Source organism: Globicephala melas, chromosome 9 (assembly GCF_963455315.2).
Source record: "Globicephala melas chromosome 9, mGloMel1.2, whole genome shotgun sequence".
Classification (NCBI taxonomy): Eukaryota; Metazoa; Chordata; class Mammalia; order Artiodactyla; family Delphinidae; genus Globicephala; species Globicephala melas.
The window spans coordinates 95200459-95220108 of record NC_083322.1 but is presented as its reverse complement, the minus strand read 5'-3'; the positions used below and the strand labels follow the sequence as shown (position 1 = coordinate 95220108).

Here is a 19650-nt window from a genome sequence, read left to right as displayed (position 1 = left end):
CTTTGTTTTTGAGGATTCTACTGATATATTTTCTAGCTCAGAGTTTTTTTCTCAGTTGTGTCCAGCCCACTAATTAGCCTGTCAAAGGCATTTTTCACTTTGGTTACAGGTTTTTTGACCTCTATCCTCTCTATTGGTTCTTTCTTAGGATTTCCATTCCTCTGTTCACACTGCTCATTTGTTCGTGCATGTTGTCCAATAGAGCCCTTCCCATATTAATCATGGTTGTTCTAAATTCTTGGTCTGATAATTATGACATCCCTGTCATGGCTGGTTCTGATGCTTGGTGTGTATCTTCAATTTTTTTTTTTTTTTTTGCCTTTTGGTGTGGCTTATAATTTTTTCTTGATAGCCAGACATGATGTACTGTATAGAAGAAACTGCTGTAAATAGGCCTTTAGTAAAGTGGTGGTACGGTGTAGGGAAGGAGGAAGTGTTCCAAGTCCTATGATTAGGTCTCAGTCTTCTAGTGAACCTAAGCATCTAGTCTGTGAACTTCACAAGTGTTTTTCAGATTTCTCCCCTCTTAGGTGGGACGGGATGGCTAGAGTAGACTGGAGCTGGGTATTTCCCTTCCCCCAGGTCAGTTAGGCTCTGATAATATCCGAGCAAGTGAGGCTCTGGTTAGATAATTTCCTTAGTGCAGGCCTTGTTAAGAAGAACACAGTGCTGTGATTTATTTAAAAAATGGTTCCTTGTCCCCTCCCCGTGCTAGGAGCATGAGGGGATTTTTCTCTGATGTTTACTATGAGAACCTAGTCGGGCTCCTGGAGGTAAATATCACAATATTGTAAATCTCCACCCTACAACTGGATTCCCCTGGAAGTTTTAACTGTCAAAATGGTGCACACTGTGCCTCTAGCAATTCATCAATTACAGTTTGGGTTTCCCTACCCCGACACAGATTCCTGTGGTAGTTTCTGCCGAGAGTCTCTGCTCTGGTAAAGCCATGACTCCCTGTATTTGCCTTTCTGTCTCTTCAGTCTTGGGGACCAGTTTACTCTGTGTCCTCCTCTCTCTCATAAATCCAAGCAGAGATGTTGATTTTTCCAGTCTGTTCAGCTTTTCATCATTGTTAGGATGGACTGGCAACTTGTAAGTGCCTTACATGTGGAACCAGAAACTGAAAGTTGCTGAAATAATTTTTTTAAATGAAGAACAAAGTTGAAAGACTTTTACTACTGGTTTCAAGATTTACCAGAAAGCTACATTAATCAAGACAGAGTCATAATGATGAAAGACAGATCGCTCAATGAAATAGAATAGAGAGCCCAGAAACAGACCCACACATATTTGTTCAATGGAAATTTGATAAAGGTACCAACACAGTCCAAGGAGGAAGGAAAGTCTTTTCAACAGAGGGTGCTGGAACCACTCAACATCCATATGGAAAGAAATGAACATTAATCCTTACATCATACCATACACAAAAATTAACTGGAAATGAATCCTAGAGGCATATAAAAAAAAGCTAAAACTATAAAACCCCTAGAGGAAAGTTAGTAGTTATCTTTGCTAACTTTGGTAGATTAATTAGATAGAATGAAGAAAGCATGAATCATAAGAGAAAATTACTTAATAAACTGGGTTTTATAAAAATAAAAAACATTTCCTCTTTGAAATACACCATTAAGAAAAAGGCAAGCCACAGAATGGGAGAAAATATGTGTAAAATATATGTGTGACTAAGAACTTGAATCAGAATACATAAAGAACTCTCAAATCTCAGTAAGTTAGACATCTCCAAATACTTCTTAGGAGAAGATGTACAAATGGCCAATAAGCACATGAAAAGACGATCCACACCATTAGTCGTCACAGGAATGCAAAGTGAAACCACAGTAAGTTACCACTTCACATCTATCAGAAGAGCTAAAATTAGAAGAGAATACCAAGTGTTTACGAGGATGCAGAGCAACCAGAACTCTCAAACACTGCTGGTGGGAATGTGTACTGGTGCGATCACACTGAAAAACTTTTTGGCAAGTTTTCACCTACCAAAATGATCCAGCCATTCCACTCCTAGGTATTTCCTGAGAGAAAGACTGTACCTGCATGTTCACAGCAGCTTTGTTCACAATAGTCAATATCTGTAAACAGTCTGAATGTCCATTAACAGGTGAGTGGATAAACAATATGTGGCAGAGCCATATAACTGAATGGCACTCAGCAGTAAAAGGAACAAACTACTGATGTATGCAACAGCATAGATGAATACAAAAACATTATCCTAAGCAAAAGAAGCCAGAAAGAAAAGAATGTATACTGTAGGATTCCATTCATATAAAATGCAAACTAATCTATTGTGATAAAAGAAATAGTTCAGAATTGGACAGTGGCCAGGAATGAAATCAGGTCGGAACTGTGAAATGGTACCAGTAATCTTTTGGGAGCGATGGAAATGTTCTGTGTCTTTAATGTGGTGTGGTTTCATGGGCATCTAAAATTGTCAAAGCTCATCAAATTGTTTTGAACGAATGCATTTTTTTTCACTTGTATGTAATTAATTGTATTTATTATGTAAATTATCTCCTAATAAAGATAATAAAGATAAAAATACTCATGAAAGGCATATTAGAGACCAAAAAAAAACTACAATTGAAAAATCAAAAAAACAATGCCAAAGCCTGCGTCTGAGCACTTTTTTCCTATTTGCAGTTATATACTTAAGAAAAAAAATTCTGATACTCACAATTACCAATAACAGGAAGATTGCTGTTGTTTTTTTTTAAGAGAATGAAATTTTTACCATTATGGTATCAACAGTTTTTAAGCACATTCTCCATATGTGATTTTCCTAACTGGGTATCGTATGGAACAGTTGCTGTGGGGAGCATACAGCTTGGTGACTTTGAACAAAAAATCAATAGCAGTGATCTGGAAGTGCAGATCTGGTTGAAGTCCTAAGCAGTTATTATACCAGATACTGGAGGGAAGTTCATGAACTAGAAATTAGGTGAACTTCTGGTAACGTTGGCACACTTTTGTGAACAAGTTTTGTGTCTAATTGCTTCCCGGGTGTTTTGCCATTGGCAGATTTGTGGGAAGTCTGCCTGTTATAAACCACAGCATAGACAACTAGTTACTCCCTTTTTTGTTCAGCTGGAGTTCAGAAAATGATGAGTTCACTGGTGCCAGAAAGAAACTGCTGCATTGATTGATGTTTTTTTAGTATTTGTATTCTGGGAATAAACACAATTTGGTAAAGTATTAGCCTTTTTATATTCCTGGATTCAATTAGCCAATGTTTTATTTAGGATAACTACACAGATTTTCATGAGAGAGCTTGGACTGTAATTTGCATTTTTTGTATTGACCTTGTCAGATTTTGGTATCAAAGTTTTGTTGGTCTTATAAAACAAGCTGACCTCTTAAAACAATTTTCTTTTCTTTGGAAGAATTTCTACAAGATCATTGTTATTTCATTAAATGTTTAGAATTCAATAGTGACAATCCTTGTCCTAGGAATTTCCTTGTAGAAACGTTTTAAATTACGTACCAAATTCCCTTAAGAGATAAAAGACTACTCAGCATTTCTGTTTATTCTTGTATCAGTTTAGTAAGATATGTTGCTCTAGGAATTTTCCATTCAAATTTACTAGCATAAATGTTATAACATTCTCTTCTCTTTTTAATAAATATAAGAACACATTTTGATTTTTGTTAATTTTCTCTGTTATGCATTTGTTTTCTAATTCAGTGATTTTTGCACTTATCTTCATTATACTACCCTCTGCTCTTTTTGTTTGATTTGCTCTTAATTTTATAGCTTATTCACATGGAAACTCAAACAGTGATATTCAGCTCTTCTTCTTTTCTAATTTAGCTGCATCCCACAAGTTTAGATATGTCATATACTCATTGTTATTTAGCTCAAAATATTTTCTAATTTTTGTTGTGATTTCTTCTTTGAGTCAGATTTTTAAGGAGCTTTTCCTGCTTAATTTTCAATTTAGGGCATTTTATAGTTACCGTTTTATTGTTTATGTCTAGCTTTTTAAGTTTAAAAACACATAAAAAGTATTTAAAATCTATGTCTAATAACTCCAATAATAAACCTCCATGTGTCTGTTTTTATTGTTAGTGGGGTCAGATTATTTTATTTAATCAGGGACTGAGCTGTCTGAGCTGTCTTAAAGTTTTCTACCATAGCTTGGCCCTGATCCTGTACTTAGCTAGCCAGGGGTCCATGTGAGAATCCTCCTTGGAGGATCCAGAACTCCTAGTTTGCCTTTTCAGTACTGTGAGATTACAGCAAACTCCTCTTTGACCTTCAGTAGCTTTTTGCCTACTTGCTTATCCCTCTTCTAAAACGTAGTAGCAGAAAGATGGCTCACTTGCAATTCCTTTCTCTCCAGGAGCCTGACTACAAGAGTTCTGGTTGATTAAACCATTCTCAGATGTCATCACCATTTTTTAAGTTTTGTATTTTATCTGGCCTTTCTAGGTGGTTTTGCGTTAGTGTGCCAACATGCCGCTCCACGAAAGCCAGAAGCGAAATCGACTGCTTTCATCTTAGCCTCTGTATAATCCAATCCACACATAGCAGCAGGACCATTTTTATAAACTTTTAATCAGTGTGATGCTTCCCTGCTCCAGTGGCTTCTTACCACATTTACAATAAAACCCCAACCACTTTCCAGAATTTACAAGATGCTGGTCCCTGCCTCTCTCTCCAACTTCGTCTTAGACTCCACCCCATCCCTTCCGCACTTGCCATCCTCCAGCCACCGTGACCTTCTTGCTTAGACATCCAAACCCGTTATATGCAGGACTTCACACTGGCTGTTTCCTCTGTCTGAAATGCACATCCAGCCTGGTCTGTATGTCTGGCTTCTCAGTTCACATGACAGCAACTCAGAAAGGCCTTCTTGGACCACCGCTATCTAAGGCAGCTCTTTTCCATCAAACACATCATATTATGATGTGGTGGTTCCTTCATGTTACTTGTCTTCCATTGAAATTATCTTGTTATTTATTTTGTTTTGCTTTTCTCACATTAATGTAAATTCCACAAGGCCAGGCCTTATCTACCTAATCTTCTAATCTTATGACCAGACTGGAGTAGCCGATAGCGCATGTATGGGGATTAATCCACCCAGCTTTGAGGGCAGAGACAGGGAGAATGGGGTAGAGATTACTATATACCAGGGCCCCAGGCCTGATTTTAATATAATCAATCTTCTTGATGTTTCTGAGACTCTGCTTTTAGGAGTTCCCTGTTTTACTTAGAGGTACAAATATACAGTCTACATAAGCACTCTGAACAGATAACCCGAGACACTTTAGTTGCTGCTGTTTCTGTTTAACTTCTCTGTGAAGCTATAATCTTATAAACGCTCATTATATCCATACTGGAGAGTAAACAGACCTAAAAGTCAAGGACAGTGTTCCCAGAGTGAAAACAGTTTCTAATTACAGGAATAAAAAAGAGGAGATAAATCAATCACCATGGAAGTCTTCTTTTTAATTTCTTTAGTTTGCATTATGTTTAACATGTATTTCTCTCAATTTTCCCTCATTTAAAACTTCTGACAGTAACTTTATTTTTTCTCAGATTTATCATGTTTTAATTAGCAAAAATATGTTTCCAGTTTGAACTTGAATAAATTTGAAAAAAAACACGTAAGACTTTAATGCAACATTAATCAAAGAAATAAATTGAGCATTTAAACTGCACATTAAAGGGTATTCTTGCTCTTAAGTGCAGGCAACTTCGATGATTTCTCACTGAACATCCTTGGTATGTTAATCAACAAATACGGAAAGTAGGACAGTTTAGTTCTCCTTTACCTTCTTGCATACAGAATCTTGCAGGAACAGGGAATCTTCATTTCACTCACTACGGTGCAATGTGAGACCCCAGAAGCCAACATTAGCTTCCATTTGTAAGCAATCAGGAAACCACGCCAGATATGCATGATTGAAATAAGCCCAGCCCAGTCGCCATCTCTTATCTGAGAACACCACAAGCTCCACCCACATTTCTGAACAGTCCCCTAAGTGTCTGTGGTTGCCCTGGTACCTTTGCACATGTTCCATCCACCTGGAATGCTCTCCCCGTCCCCCAAATATCCTGCCACTTGTCAAGACCCAAGTCCAAGAGCACACCCTCTGTGAGATCTTCCCTCAGTGCTTTGCAGCATTCTGTCCACACCTTGATTAGGACATTTATTTCATCGTATTTTCTCCTTCCACTAGCCTGCAGGGTCTTATCTATCCATCATTTTTGCCGCTTCGATTTCTAAAACGGAGTACATGCACAATAAATATTTCTTAAATGAATTAATAATCAGCCATGAGAACTTCACCTTGCTTTCCCCCATTTAAAAAAAAATTCATTTATCCTTCAAACTTATCCTCCAGAAGGAGGGGCTCATATGATTAGCAGGAAAGACGAATTTAAGCTTTTGATAACTGCCTTTGGCCTTATCACTCAATGCTGTCAATTTTAACTGATTTTTTTAACCAGAAATAAGAGGAGGTATAATGATCATTTTGAGTATCTGATATAAGCTATGGATATTTTCTCCAGAATTTATTCACAACCACCTGTGCACAAAACTGATCAGTATCAGGCTCTGAACTGGTTCAAATTCTGGTTCTGCCATTTACCAGCTGTGTGACCTTGGGAAATTCACTTGACTTCTCTGTGCCTTGGTTTCCTCATCTTTCAATGGGGATAATAATAGTCCATATTTCATAGGGTTGTTGTGAGGATGAAATGAGTGAATTATATAAAATGTTTCAAACACTGCTTGGCATAGTAATCCCTATAGAACCTAGTAGTATTAGGTCCAGGAACTGGAGGTATCAAGATAAACTGGATGTGATTCCTTTCCTTGAAGAGTTCAAAGTCTCGTGAGGAAGACAGCTGTGCAAATAGAAGACACTATGTAGAGGTCTGGACAAAGGAGCAAAGAGGAGGAAGCACTTTCCTTCTGAGGCCTGGGATGGGGTGCCAGGTAGGAGGTGGTATTTTAGCTGAGAATTGATGCGTGAGCAGGAATCTCTGGTTGGATTAGTTGAGGATGTACAGATTAGGTAGATATAAGCAAAGACACAATTTATGCAGCCATGTGAAAGCACAAGGGGCCCTGGGGCACAGCAGCTACTGACAGTGGTCTTAGTGTCATGTGGGAGGTAAAAGGTGCTGGAGAGCAAAGCCGAAGCACATTGCAGACACTATAAACTGGTTTATTCAACACCTATGTTCAACCGTCTAGTCCCCGGCCCTCCCGACGAGAGAGTCAGGGAAGCGAAACACTAGATTTTCCCAACCAGGTGAGGTCCTGTGATAGGTAATAGGGCTTCTCTTACAGGACAGTAATTCAAAGCCTTTCAAGGAGAAAGCTTCTTCGTTTTTTTGCTTTCTTCCTACCCGGAACTTGGGTTTGGAGGCTTTAAGACAGGAAGAAGAGAGCCACCTGCTAAGGTGTAGTGGCAAGACCCAGAGAGCTTGGGTCCCTGGTGGCCATACTCAGTAGCTGCACTGCCTGGACCACCTCCTTCTGGACTTCCGGTTTGTGAGAAATATCACAGCTGACCAGGCTTCCTCTAGCTTAGAGCCTGAGGCATCCCTAACTGACACAAGTGGAAAGCAATGCTGGGTCACTGAGGCCTTGAATGTTCTGCCTCGGGGCTGAGACTCCCACATTTGAGCTCTGGGTACTGTAAGCTAATTTAGGGGTTTGAAAATACAGCTTTGCAATCACGCAAACCACGCTGTGGTTTAAATCACGGCTCAGCCAGTTCCTTGCTGTTTAACTTGAGAAATCAGTTATCCTCAGTCTGAGCCTTGTCAGGGAGACATGTGGTGAAACTTACCTTAGGAAGCCGACCTCCACCACAGCACACTGGAAAGAACAAGGAGGTCAAGAGCAGAGGGAGAGTGAGGGTTGGCCTGTGTCCTTGCAAAGTATAACTGAACTAAAGATTCGGAAATAATTTCAGGACTTAAAGTGGATTCTAGCTGACATTTTTAGCCAAAACATATTCTGATGGTACTGGATTTTATAAATGTTCTTTGAGACTTATAACACCTTTATGACTAAATGTCTTAGTACAAGCTGCTCTAAAGTTCTTTAGGAGAGGTTTTTTTTTTTTTTTTTATGTGCTATAAATTCCTGTGGCATCTTGTATTATCTCCAGGAATGGAGTGAGGAGTCCATAAATAATTGGCGAGAACAGCCAGGACTGAAGAAACAAATAATGTAAGATTCACGATTCCATGCTAGCGGTCCTGTGGGTGCTTTAGAGTCTGCTGATAACCAAAGTAGTAAGAAGTTCAAATACAACTCTATTTCCCTGATGGCCACTTAAAAGCTCTAATGTTGATCTTCTGTAAAACCTGGGTCAGGCTAAATTAAACCTAGGAAGTAGGTGGTATCATTTAAGAGACAATGAAAAAGCTTTGGCCCCAAACATCTACACTTTCTTGTCAAGGATGCTTGAAAGTTCTGCATCAGAGATGATCTACTTTGAACAATAAAGGAAGGAACCCCGCCCAGAGCGAGTGCCCAGGGTAGTAGTAACACATTTCCATCAGCACCAGCCTGATGAGGATAATCTGATGCCCAGATTGAGGATAACTGATTTCTCCAAGTTATACAACTGGCGGGGCTGGGATTTGAACCAAGGTCTGTGTGACTGCAGATCTGTACTTTTAACTCCTACATTATATACTGTGGCATTTCCATGCCCTAAACCCCGCTGTCTCCCAAGCCATGCAGTTTGCAGGTTATTCCCTCAAGCTAAAGCAGGGAGCTAGGCAGTCAATGGGTGTGACAACTTCCTGCTGTTTCTCTAGGACAGGACTTAGTCACTGGGAGGCTGGGCCTGATGAGGAACCTCCTAGCTCCCAGCTGGTGGTGGAGACACGTGTAAGAGAGGAGAAGGGCCTGTATCAGATAAAACAAATATCTGAAACTCCAGCAAGTTGCCTAGCACTGTGTAAACCAGGAAGACGGCATGAACAATCAGCCTCCGGGTCTATTTCAATCAAACAATATGCAACCCCATATCTTAGTGTTATTTTAAGGCTTATGGATTTACCTGTCCTAGGAAACCTGACAGTTTCAGAATCTCTGGAACCGGCCCAGAGGGACACAATTCAAATTTGGCACTCTTGCGTAAGGACCACATGCGTGGGAAGAATGAGAATGCTTGGATTAAAACACATCACTTCCTTCTCCTGTCCTGCTTTCAGGTGCAAGTTCAGAATCAGAGCAAGAGGCTATTATAGTTGTCCCTCGGTATGTTGGGGGACTTGTTCCAGTACCGCTGAGGACACCAAAATCCATGGAGGCTCGAGTCCCTTACATAAAATGGCGGAGAATTTGCATATAGCCTACACACATCCTCCTGTATGCTTTACGTTATCTCCAGATTACTTACAATATCTAATACAGTGTAAATGCTATGTAAATAGTTGAAAATACAATGTAATGTTAGGTAAATAGTGCCTGTGTGCAGCAAATTCAAGTTTGGCTTTCTGGAATTTTTTTTTTTCCCCAAATAGTTTCCATCCGAGGTTGGTTGAATCCCTACATGCAGAACCTGCAGATACAGAAGGCTGACTGTGTATGGCTACTGAGTGCAGCTGCAAGGAATAGTTTCATGGTCCCACGCTGTGAGACTAATCAAGATGTCTAGGAGTTGTAATCCAAAGAGAACATGGTGACTTTCCAGGACCAAGAGAACCATGAACTTAGCAGCAGAGTTTGGGGCTCCAAGGAGGGAGGGAGTAGCATGTGGGCTTCAGGGTCAACTGTTTTGTTGTCCCTTAAGCTCCTTTTCAGGGCCAGGGCACTCACCTCGGCCTGCCAGATGGGGTTCACGGTGTTGCCGATAATCTTGGATCGCCTCTCCTGTCCGTGGTGTGGGAGGGCAGGGAAGATGCTGTGCTTCCCAGGCTGAATGGAAATCTTCAGGTAAGGGTCTGGGTTGAAAAACATCCCTTTCTTCAACCCCATGGCCTGGAAATCTATAAAACAGAGGATATTCTAATATCACGTGTGTTAGCAAGGTTAAAGATTATATTAGGCTTCACACAAGGAGAAGAGTCCATCTGAAACGTGTAAAACGTTTTTCAATCTTTAGACCATTTTCCACCTCATTACAAATATAGACTGATATGTCTCCAGAACCCATTACACGGAACATTTACTGATTTAAATGAACATTTACTGTATTAAACTGTTTTGGTTAAGAAGTGTCTGTAATAAGTCAAGACTGGCATTGTGGTCACTATGCTTTTCAAGAGAGGACTATTGGCCCCTAGTGGTCTGGGCTTCTGGCGTTCCTCAGGCAGGTTGGGGTGAGGGGCTGAGGGTCACCTCGGGAAACCTGGTGCACACTGAGGGAGGAAAGCCAACTTGGAAAATTCAGTGGGTCCAGGTGAATTTTATTTTATTTTTGGCTGTGTTGGGTCTTTGTTGCGGTGTGCGGGCTTCTCATTGTGTTGGCTTCTCTTGTTGCAGAGCATGGGCTCTAGGTGCATGGGTTCAGTAGTTGTGGCTCACGGGTTCTAGAGTGCAGGCTCAGTAGTTGTGACGCACGGGCTTAGTTGTTCTGTGGCATGTGGGATCTTCCCAGACCAGTGCTTGAATCCGTGTCCCTTGCATTGGCAGGTGGATTCTTAACTACTGCACCATCAGGGAAGCAGGAACCACTTCTTCAAATAGAAGACAGAAAACCAAGGGCTCTAGCCTCACAATAAATATGATTTTCACTGAGTAAGGAGACAGTGCATCAGAAGAAATAAAGAGAAAGGTGAGGATTAAAAGAGCAAAGAGGGCTTCCCTGGTGGCGCAGTGGTTGAGAGTCCACCTGCCGATGCAGGGGAAACGGGTTCGTGCCCCGGTCCGGGAAGATCCCACATGCCGCGGAGCAGCTGGGCCCGTGAGCCATGGCTGCTGAGCCTGCGTGTCCGGAGCCTGTGCTCCACAACGGGAGAGGCCACAACAGTGAGAAGCCCGCATACCGCAAAAAAAAAAAAAAAAAAGATGGTAAAAAAAAGAGAGCAAAGAGCACAGACATTGGAGGAAAGGAAAAAACATGGCCTCCATAGAGCTAATGCACATCAGTGAGGAGAGTTCTGAGGAGAGACCGTGTGGTCGGGAGGGAAGGCTTTGACAACTGAGCCGTTCCATGTAATTGAAAATGTCTGATCATGTACAATTTCATGCTCTGTGTGGGGGAGAGAGAAAGAGGTCATTTGTGATAATGGTTTATGGCTGTTCTGAGATAATTTGAAATCATCTTATATTAGAAATATATGATATCAAAAAATATAATTAAAATTTTTCTATTATCAAAGTACTTTTCCCCCCAAATTGTTCATATTTATATATAAGTGAAAGAAACAGGTAAAAATACATTGAACTGATTCTCAAGTATGGTATAAGTTGTGAGGTGTTGGAGGAATTTGTTACTGATGAGAAAAGTACAGAATTTTTCATGTGCATTTACTTAAATGTTATTTTGAGTTGATTCAAGGATGTCTCCATAATGAAATTATTCTTACTCTCTTGCATTATAATATACTGCCATGAGGCGGAATAAAGGTTAGAAAGTACAAACATCACAGAAATTTGCAAAACCCAGGCTACACCCATGGGAATGTGTGCAGAAAAGAAGTAACAAAGCAGCCCGAGACTTCTCTCCTTCGAAAGGTCTGTTTCTCGGGTTGGTCCTTGGCTAGGATCTGGGAACTTGGATCTCAGGAGGGTTCCCACATCTCAGAATTGATAAGAGTGGCTCTCTGTGCCTCAAGTGTCTGTGCAAACTACGTGGTTTATGCTGAACACCTGCTTTTCTTCTGGGAGTCTGGAATTTTGGTAGGTGCTAGGAGCACTTCGGCCGTATGACCAGCCCCCAATCAAAACCTTGGGCTCTTGAGTCTGTAATGCGCTTCCCTGGTATATAGTATTTCATAGTATTTCACAAATTGTTGCTGGGAGAAATAAACCCAAGCTGTGTGACTCCAGTGAGAGAGGACTCATGGAAACTTGTGCCTGGTTTCCTCCAAACTTCATCTCAGGCACCTTTTTCCTTTGCAATTTGCTGTGTATCTTTTCAATGTAATTGATGACATTGATTATAGTCAATGTAATTGACTATTGATTAGAGTCACGAGTATGACTGCATGCTGAGTTCTCCCAGTGGACCATCAAATCTGGGGGTGGTGTTGGGGAATATGGCCCAGAGTGTGACATATAGATTTATCCATCATAAAATAATGACTACCATCACCTTCATCACCTCCATCACCACCAAAAAAAAAAAAAAGACAACTTTGGCATAGGTCAAATTCTCAAGCATAAATGGGTCTTTTTTTTTTTTTTTTTTTTTTTTTTGCGGTACGCGGGCCTCTCACTGTTGTGGCCTCTCCCGTTGCGGAGCACAGGCTCCGGACGCGCAGGCTCAGCAGCCATGGCTCACGGGCCCAGCTGCTCCGCGGCATGTGGGATCTTCCCGGACCGGGGCACGAACCCGTTTCCCCTGCATCGGCAGGCGGACTCTCAACCACTGCGCCACCAGGGAAGCCCATAAATGGGTCTTTTTAAAAAATTCTCTTCCATCAAACAACTTGTCTAAATCTGCATAATGTTTTTATCATACGTCTGATACCTGATAAGCCTAGTTACTCTTTATTGTTCTTGTTTTTTCCCAAAAGAAAACATCTTTCTTTACCAGTCACACATTTATTCTTCCGGATTAATCTTTTAATTTTTTAATCAGCTCCCCTCCAAAAAATTGAGATTTTGATTGGAATTGCATTGAATCTATAGATTAATTTTGGGAGAAATGGTAACTTTACAATACTTCCTATTCAAGAACATAGGTTTCTTCATTTTTTCATGCCTCCTTTCATGCCCTTCAGTGAGCTTTTATAGTTTAAGTTCAATTTGTATACTTATAAAAATATATGTTTCACGGAGTAAAAATGTTTGAAAACTGCTGCAATAAGGAGCTAATTAGGAGTTAAAAGAACATTCGGCTGGGAGTCAGTATATCCAGATTTTAGTTCTGGAACACTCTCTATTGAACTTTGTAACTTTAGAAAAAAACTTCTTCAGGTCTCAGTTTCTTCAACTATGAGATTGTTGGAATGGATGTCTATAAGAACACAGAGTTTTGTGATGTTCCAACAGTAAATGATACATTAATGGGAAAATACTTAATTTTCCCCCATTTTTTCCTGCATTGTTTTTTGTTCTGATGATAAACATGATGCCTACTGTAACTTTTTTAAATATAGAAGGAAAAGAAACAGAATTTTAAAATTATTTCAAATTGTACTGCATAGTGGCAAACATTGCTAGACTTTTTTTTTACTGCCTTTCAGTAATTTTCTTTGCATAGTTGCAACCATACTTCTATACAAATTTGTACCCTAAATTGTTTCTTTTGCCTGGATTATACCGTAAGGATGTCCCATGTCTTTTAGAACATTTTGTATACATAATTCTTAAACAGTATATAATTATTTGGCTCTGTGGTAATTTTGAATATTTAAATTGTCTCCAATACTTGTGAAAAAAAATCTGTATTTGCATTTATGATTTTTAAGGTTGTAGTGTTAATTCACTGAAAATTAAAGGGATAGTAGTTACACAGGAAATTTATTACCACCAAGGAGTGGTAAAAACTGAATATATAAACAGATTTGAGAAGTAAAGCATTTGCATCAACAATCTTGCTTTGACATGCTACTCCGTTCTGGAAATTTTCCAGAGGAGACAATTCCATGATCTATCTTTCTGGCTATTTCTCATTTTAAATTCTAAAAACAAAAGCAGTCCAATTATATGCAGTATCTCCAGTTCTTGAGTTTTCTTAAATTAATCTCTCTGTATGCTGGCGTGGATGTTCACATATTACTTTAGATAAGATGCAAAGATGAAGTTCTTTGAGCCCTAGCAAACCTGAGAATGTGTTTTTCTTGCCTTCTTACATAAATGACAACCTGGTGGGCACAGAAATCTTCGGCTAAAACATGCTACCCTTAAAACTCTGTAGCCTTTGTTTCATGATTTTAGCATTCTGTATGATAAGAAGACAAGTCTGAGATTAACATGGTTTATTCTTTTGTAAGTATCATGCTTTTTCCACTCAGATATCTACTGTGTCTGCATTTGAAAATTTCTTTAAAAAAATTGGCATTTGTCTAGATGTTGGTCTCTGTACATACATTTTTTTCTTAGCACCTTATAGTCTAATTTAAAGATTCAAAATCACATTCAACTCAAGAAACCTTTCTCCTATTATTTCCTTTCAATTTGTTCTGATCATTTCATCAAAAACATTAAATATCTATGTATTGGCTCTGTATATGTCATCCATCTTTTTACTTCCTTATCCTTTTTATGTCTGACCCTTCTTCTATGTTTTCTAGGAGAGAAGCTCAAGTCAGTCTACCATATCATTGATTCTAATTCTGTAGTGGTGAGTATGCTCTTACTGCTTTCTAAAAGCTCTCAAAGCTCACTTTTAATTCTGTGATTGCATCTTTTAGAATTTATTTTAAATCTCTCCTTGACTATGATAGACAGAAAAATGGTCCCTCACAGATGACCATAACCTAATCCCTGGAACCTGTGAATATGTCACCTTACATGGTAAAAGGGACTCTGCAGATGTGGTGAAGGATCTTTATTGAGATGGAGAGATTAGCCTGGATTATCCAGTTAGGCCCAATGTAATTATAAGAGTCTTTATAAAATGGAGGAAGGAGGGGCAAAATGAGGAGAAAGTGATGTGACAACAGAGCAGAGATTGGAGTGATGCAGCCACGAACCAAAACATGCAGGTAGACTCTAGAACCTGAAAGAGATGAGGAGTGCATTCTCCTCAGGAGGCCCCAGAAGAGTACCAGCCCTGCCTGTTGACACCCTGATTTTAGTCCCTTAAGATTCATTTTGGACTTCTGATCTCCAGAACTGAGTGAATACATGTCTTGTTTCAGGCCACTAACTTTGTGGTAGCTTGTTACAGCAGCAACAGGAAACAGATACACTTGACTTTCTTTTAGCTTCAAAGAACTTCAAAGATATCCCTTACCATTTTTCTTCATCCTAGACCTCTTACTTAATAGGTCCTGCACTTTCCTGTATTTTATAGAGAGTACAAGCAGACGAGTGATAAATCCCTTATTTCTCTTGAGCAGATATTTGCCAACAAAATACTTGTCTTTTTCCTCTTGAGTGTTATGTCCTTCAACGTTTTTTGTTTTTTTTTTTTAAGGTAGAATCTATTCTCCACACACTCTTCAAGCCACAATGTCTATTCTTGATCCATGAGTAGGTTGTGTACCCCTGGTATTGTCCATCTTTAGTTAGTTTGGTTGTCCAACGAGCTGCTATTGGAATCCTCGTCCCTACTTTTACACCTGGAGATGACCAGCATCTAGTCAACTTTTTGATACTTTGTGGGCTTTGCTTAGCTGTAGATTTGATGATCTTTTTATCTATCTCATCTTTCTTTGAGGCATGGAATTGATTATGCTACTTTAAGCAGTATTTACTTTTATTTTTCCTTGACAGACGTAGTGAATTAAACATATACACATTCAACTACTAAGTATTACACTTCCACGACCATTCCAGGCTTGCTTCTTTAGTTGCTAAGTTTACATCTCCAGTCACATTTCATTGCTGGCAATCTTTTCCTTGCGATAAGTGTAAGAAAAATGATATATTGGGGGCTGTAGGAGATAAGTCCGTCCTGATCACCTTATAAAGTAACTTTTTGAACCAAGCTGCTGGTGGTGGTGGTGGGGGCGTGGTTTCCTTTCCTGTGGTGAGTCTGTGAGCCCATGTCTACATGGTAGAGCCAAAATGGGAACCAGTGACTGGATATTTCGTCTCCTTCCCCAGCCCCATGCGGTCCCTCCTGTATGGCATCCCTCTTAGGCTTTAGGATTTTAGTGAGCTTTGGTTAGTGAAAATTCTTCACTTCTGGCAGACAGTAGAGTAGTTTTCCTCGTTTCTACTGTTTCTGAAGGTTTGTACAAATAATTGTTATCAAGCATTTCAATGGGAACATAAGAATAACAAATCAGGAGTTGTTAGTTTTCTGTCCTAGTAATACAAAAGTATTGAGTTTCTTCTTTTTTCTTTTCTTTTTAAACCTAGACAGACACATGCTAATGTTGTCAATGGGTTTCTTTTAAGACTTAATGTTTTAGATTCACAGCAAAATTAAAAGGAAGTACAGGGATTTTCCCATATACTGCCTGCCCACACATGCATCGCCTCCCCCATTATCAACATCCCCTACCGGAGTGGTACATTGGTTATAACTGATGAGCCTACATCGACACATCATAATCACAGTTGAGAGATACTTCACTTCTTTTCCCAAAATCCATCGTTTACGTTACAATTCACTCTTGGCATTGTACACTCTCTGGGCATTGATAAATGCATCATGACGTGTACCCATAATTACTGTATCATACAGGGTATTTTCACTGCCCTAAAAATCCTCTGTTCTCTGCCTATTCATCTCTCCTTCCCCTATCTCCCAGCAACCACTGATCTTTTTATCATCTCCATAGTTTTATCTTTTCCAGAGTGTGATATAGTTGAAATCATACAGTACGTAGCCTTTGCAGACTGGCTTTTTTCAATGAGTAATACGCGTTCAAGATTCCACCATGTCTTTTCATGGCCTGATAGCTCATTTCTTTTTAGCACCGAATAATATTCCATTATCTGAATGTACCACGGTTTATTTATGCATTCAGCTACTGAAAGACATCTTGATGGCTTCCAAGTTTTGGCAATCATAAATAAAGCTGCTGTAAATATCTGTGTTTGGTTTTTGTATGAAAATTACTCCATTTGGGTAATTTCCAAGGAATGTGATCATGGGGTCATGCGGTAAAAGAATGTTTAGTTTTGAAAGAAACTACCACACTGTGTTCCAGAGTGTCTGTGCCATTTTGCACTCCTACCAGCAATAAATGTGAGTTCCTTTTGCTCCACGTCCTCACCAGCATCTGGTGTTTTCAGTGTTCTGGATTTGAGCTATTCCAATAGGTACACAGCTGGTATCTAGTCGCTGTTTTAATTTGCATTTCCCTAATGGCATATGATGTGGAGTGCCGTTTCATATGATTACTTGCCAGCTGTATAGCTTCTTTGGTGAGATGTTTGACAAGATCATAAGATCTTTGGCCCATTTTTCAACTGGGTTGTTTGTTTTCATATTGTTGAGTTTTAAGAGCTCTTTGTATATTTTGGATTAACTTTCCTTTATCAGATGCGCCTTTTGCAAATATTTTCTCTGAGTCTGTGGCTTGTCTTCTCATTCCCTTGACATTGTCTTTGGCAGAACAGAAGTTTTTAATTTTAATGAAGTCCATCTTATCAATTTTTTTTCATGCATTGTGTCTTTGGTGTTGTATCTAAAAAGGTGCCACCCTACCCAAGGTCATCTAGGTTTTCTCCTATGTTATCTTCTAGGAGTTTTATAGTTTTGTGTTTTACATTTAGGTCTATGACTCATTTTGAGTTAATTTTTGTGAAGGGTATAAGGTCTGTGTCTAGATTCATGTTTTTTTTGCATGTGGATGTCCAGTTGTTCCAGCACCATTTGTGGAAGGGACTATTTTGCTCAACTGTACTGTCTCTGCTCATATTTCAAAGATCAGCTGACTACATGGGGGTCTATTTCTGGGCTCTCTAGTCTATTTCATTTATCTATTTTTCTGTTTTTTTTTCTTTTTTTCACAAGTACCACACTGTCTTGATTACTGCAGCTTTATAGTAAGTCTTGAAGTTGTGTAGCATCAGTCCTCCAACTTTGATATTCTCCTCAACATTGCGTTGGCTATTCTGGGTCTTTTGCCTCTCATTATAAATTTTAGAATCAGTTTGTCAGAATTCACAAAATGACTTGCTGGAGTTTTGATTGGGATTGCATTGATTCTATACATTAGTTTGGAAAGACCTGACATCTTTACAGTATTAAGTCTTCCCATCCATGAACATGGAATATATCTCCATTTATTTCGTTCTTCTTTGATTTAATTCATTAGAGTTTTGTAGCTTTCCCTATAAACATCTTGTACATATCAACATTTTTTTAGATTTATACCTAAGTATTTCATTTTGGGGAGGTGATAATGTAAATGGTATTGCGTTTTTAACTTAAGTTCCATTTGTTCATTGCTGGTATATAGGAAAGAGACTGACTTTTTGTATATCAACTTTGTTATTATCACTTATCAATGGATTTTTAGACACACGTTTGCTTTACTGGGGGCTCACTTAGACGTGAAAAGCCTCAGGTGACCATCCGTCTCCCAAGGACACTCATGAACTTCATTTCCGTGATCTCAGATCTCTGATATTTATGGCCTACAATATTTGTTGGTTTGATAATAAGTGAAGCAATAGTTTTCAAACTGTGCTGAACAGTTCTGTGCCCTACAGTTTCATGCCATCGTGTCTTCACAAACACCACGTAGGGTGAAATTGAGTGCATGGGGCTCTGAACTCTGTATATCATTTTAGCCAGAGCAACTCAGTTTTTGTTTATAGTTTTAATTTTGAAATTACTTTAGATTCACAGAAGAGTCTACCCAGTCTCCCTTACTGTTAACAGGTTACAGAACTAAGGTACATGATGAAAACTAAAAAATTAACTAAATTACTCTTAACTATTAACTAATTATGATTAACTAAATGACAGGCTTTTTTTGGATTTCACTGATCTTTCCACAAGTGTACTTTTTTGAGCAGCTCAGTGTTTAATCTGTTTTACCAACTGGATTTCATGTGAGATTTTATTTAGACCAAGGGTCTGCTAGCTGCTGCTTGCCTCAGGCTTTCCCCTACCTCCACTTTATAAACTCTCAATTACTGCTAGTTAGCCATGAAGGAAAAGTAGAACGGTAGCTTCTCTTCTCATCATCTCAACTCATCTAAGGAATGCATCTATGCCTTATTGAATCCTCTTGTACCCTTATGAGGTCAAGGGGTGAGAAATGGAATGTTTCCTGCCATATCAGTAAACAAAGGATGTCACAGTCATCAGCGACTGCAGCCACCACCCATGGTGAGTTGGTGAGCCCTGAGGAAACTCAGGATATGAAAACACAGGATACTGGCCCCAGATAGCTGAGGTGCATATCAAAGGAATGCAGACTCTTGCATCTTCCCAAACACAGAAAAGCACTAAATGCTTTAACTTGAGATCATCTGGTTTTCTTTACTTAACAGTAATCTTTTGACATTCAGACTACCTGCCCTTTTGTGCAAAACTCCTATATACACTACCAAGCATAGGGTAGCTAGCTAGTGGGAAGTAGCCGCATGGCACAGGGAGATCAGCTTGGTCCTTTGTGAACGCCTGGAGGGGTGGGATAGGGAGGGAGGGAGGGTGGGAGGGAGGGAGACACAAGAGGGAAGAGATATGGGAACGTATGTATATGTATAGCTGATTCACTTTGTTATAAAGCAGAAACTAACACACCATTGTAAAGCAATTATACTCCAATAAAGATGTAAAAAAAAAAAGAAAATCAGCTGTAACCAATACAATAATAAATTTAAAAAAAAACAAAAAACTCCTATATATCCTAGCCCTACCCTTGCCTCCTCCGAGCAGTTCTCTTGGGGTTACTTGAGACGCTAC

At 39.4% G+C, this 19650-nt stretch overlaps 1 protein-coding gene across 8 annotated transcripts in view; it reads right to left on the bottom strand.

Annotated features, from left to right (window-relative positions):
- HECW1 (HECT, C2 and WW domain containing E3 ubiquitin protein ligase 1) overlaps window positions 1-19650 on the bottom strand; it is a 479149-nt gene that overhangs the window by 162686 nt on the left and 296813 nt on the right. For all 8 annotated transcript variants that reach the window (XM_060304845.1, XM_060304844.1, XM_060304842.1 and 5 more), the window contains one exon: window positions 9816-9985. In XM_060304845.1, the coding sequence (XP_060160828.1) occupies window positions 9816-9985 (170 nt within the window). The remainder of the gene's footprint in view (window positions 1-9815; window positions 9986-19650) is intronic.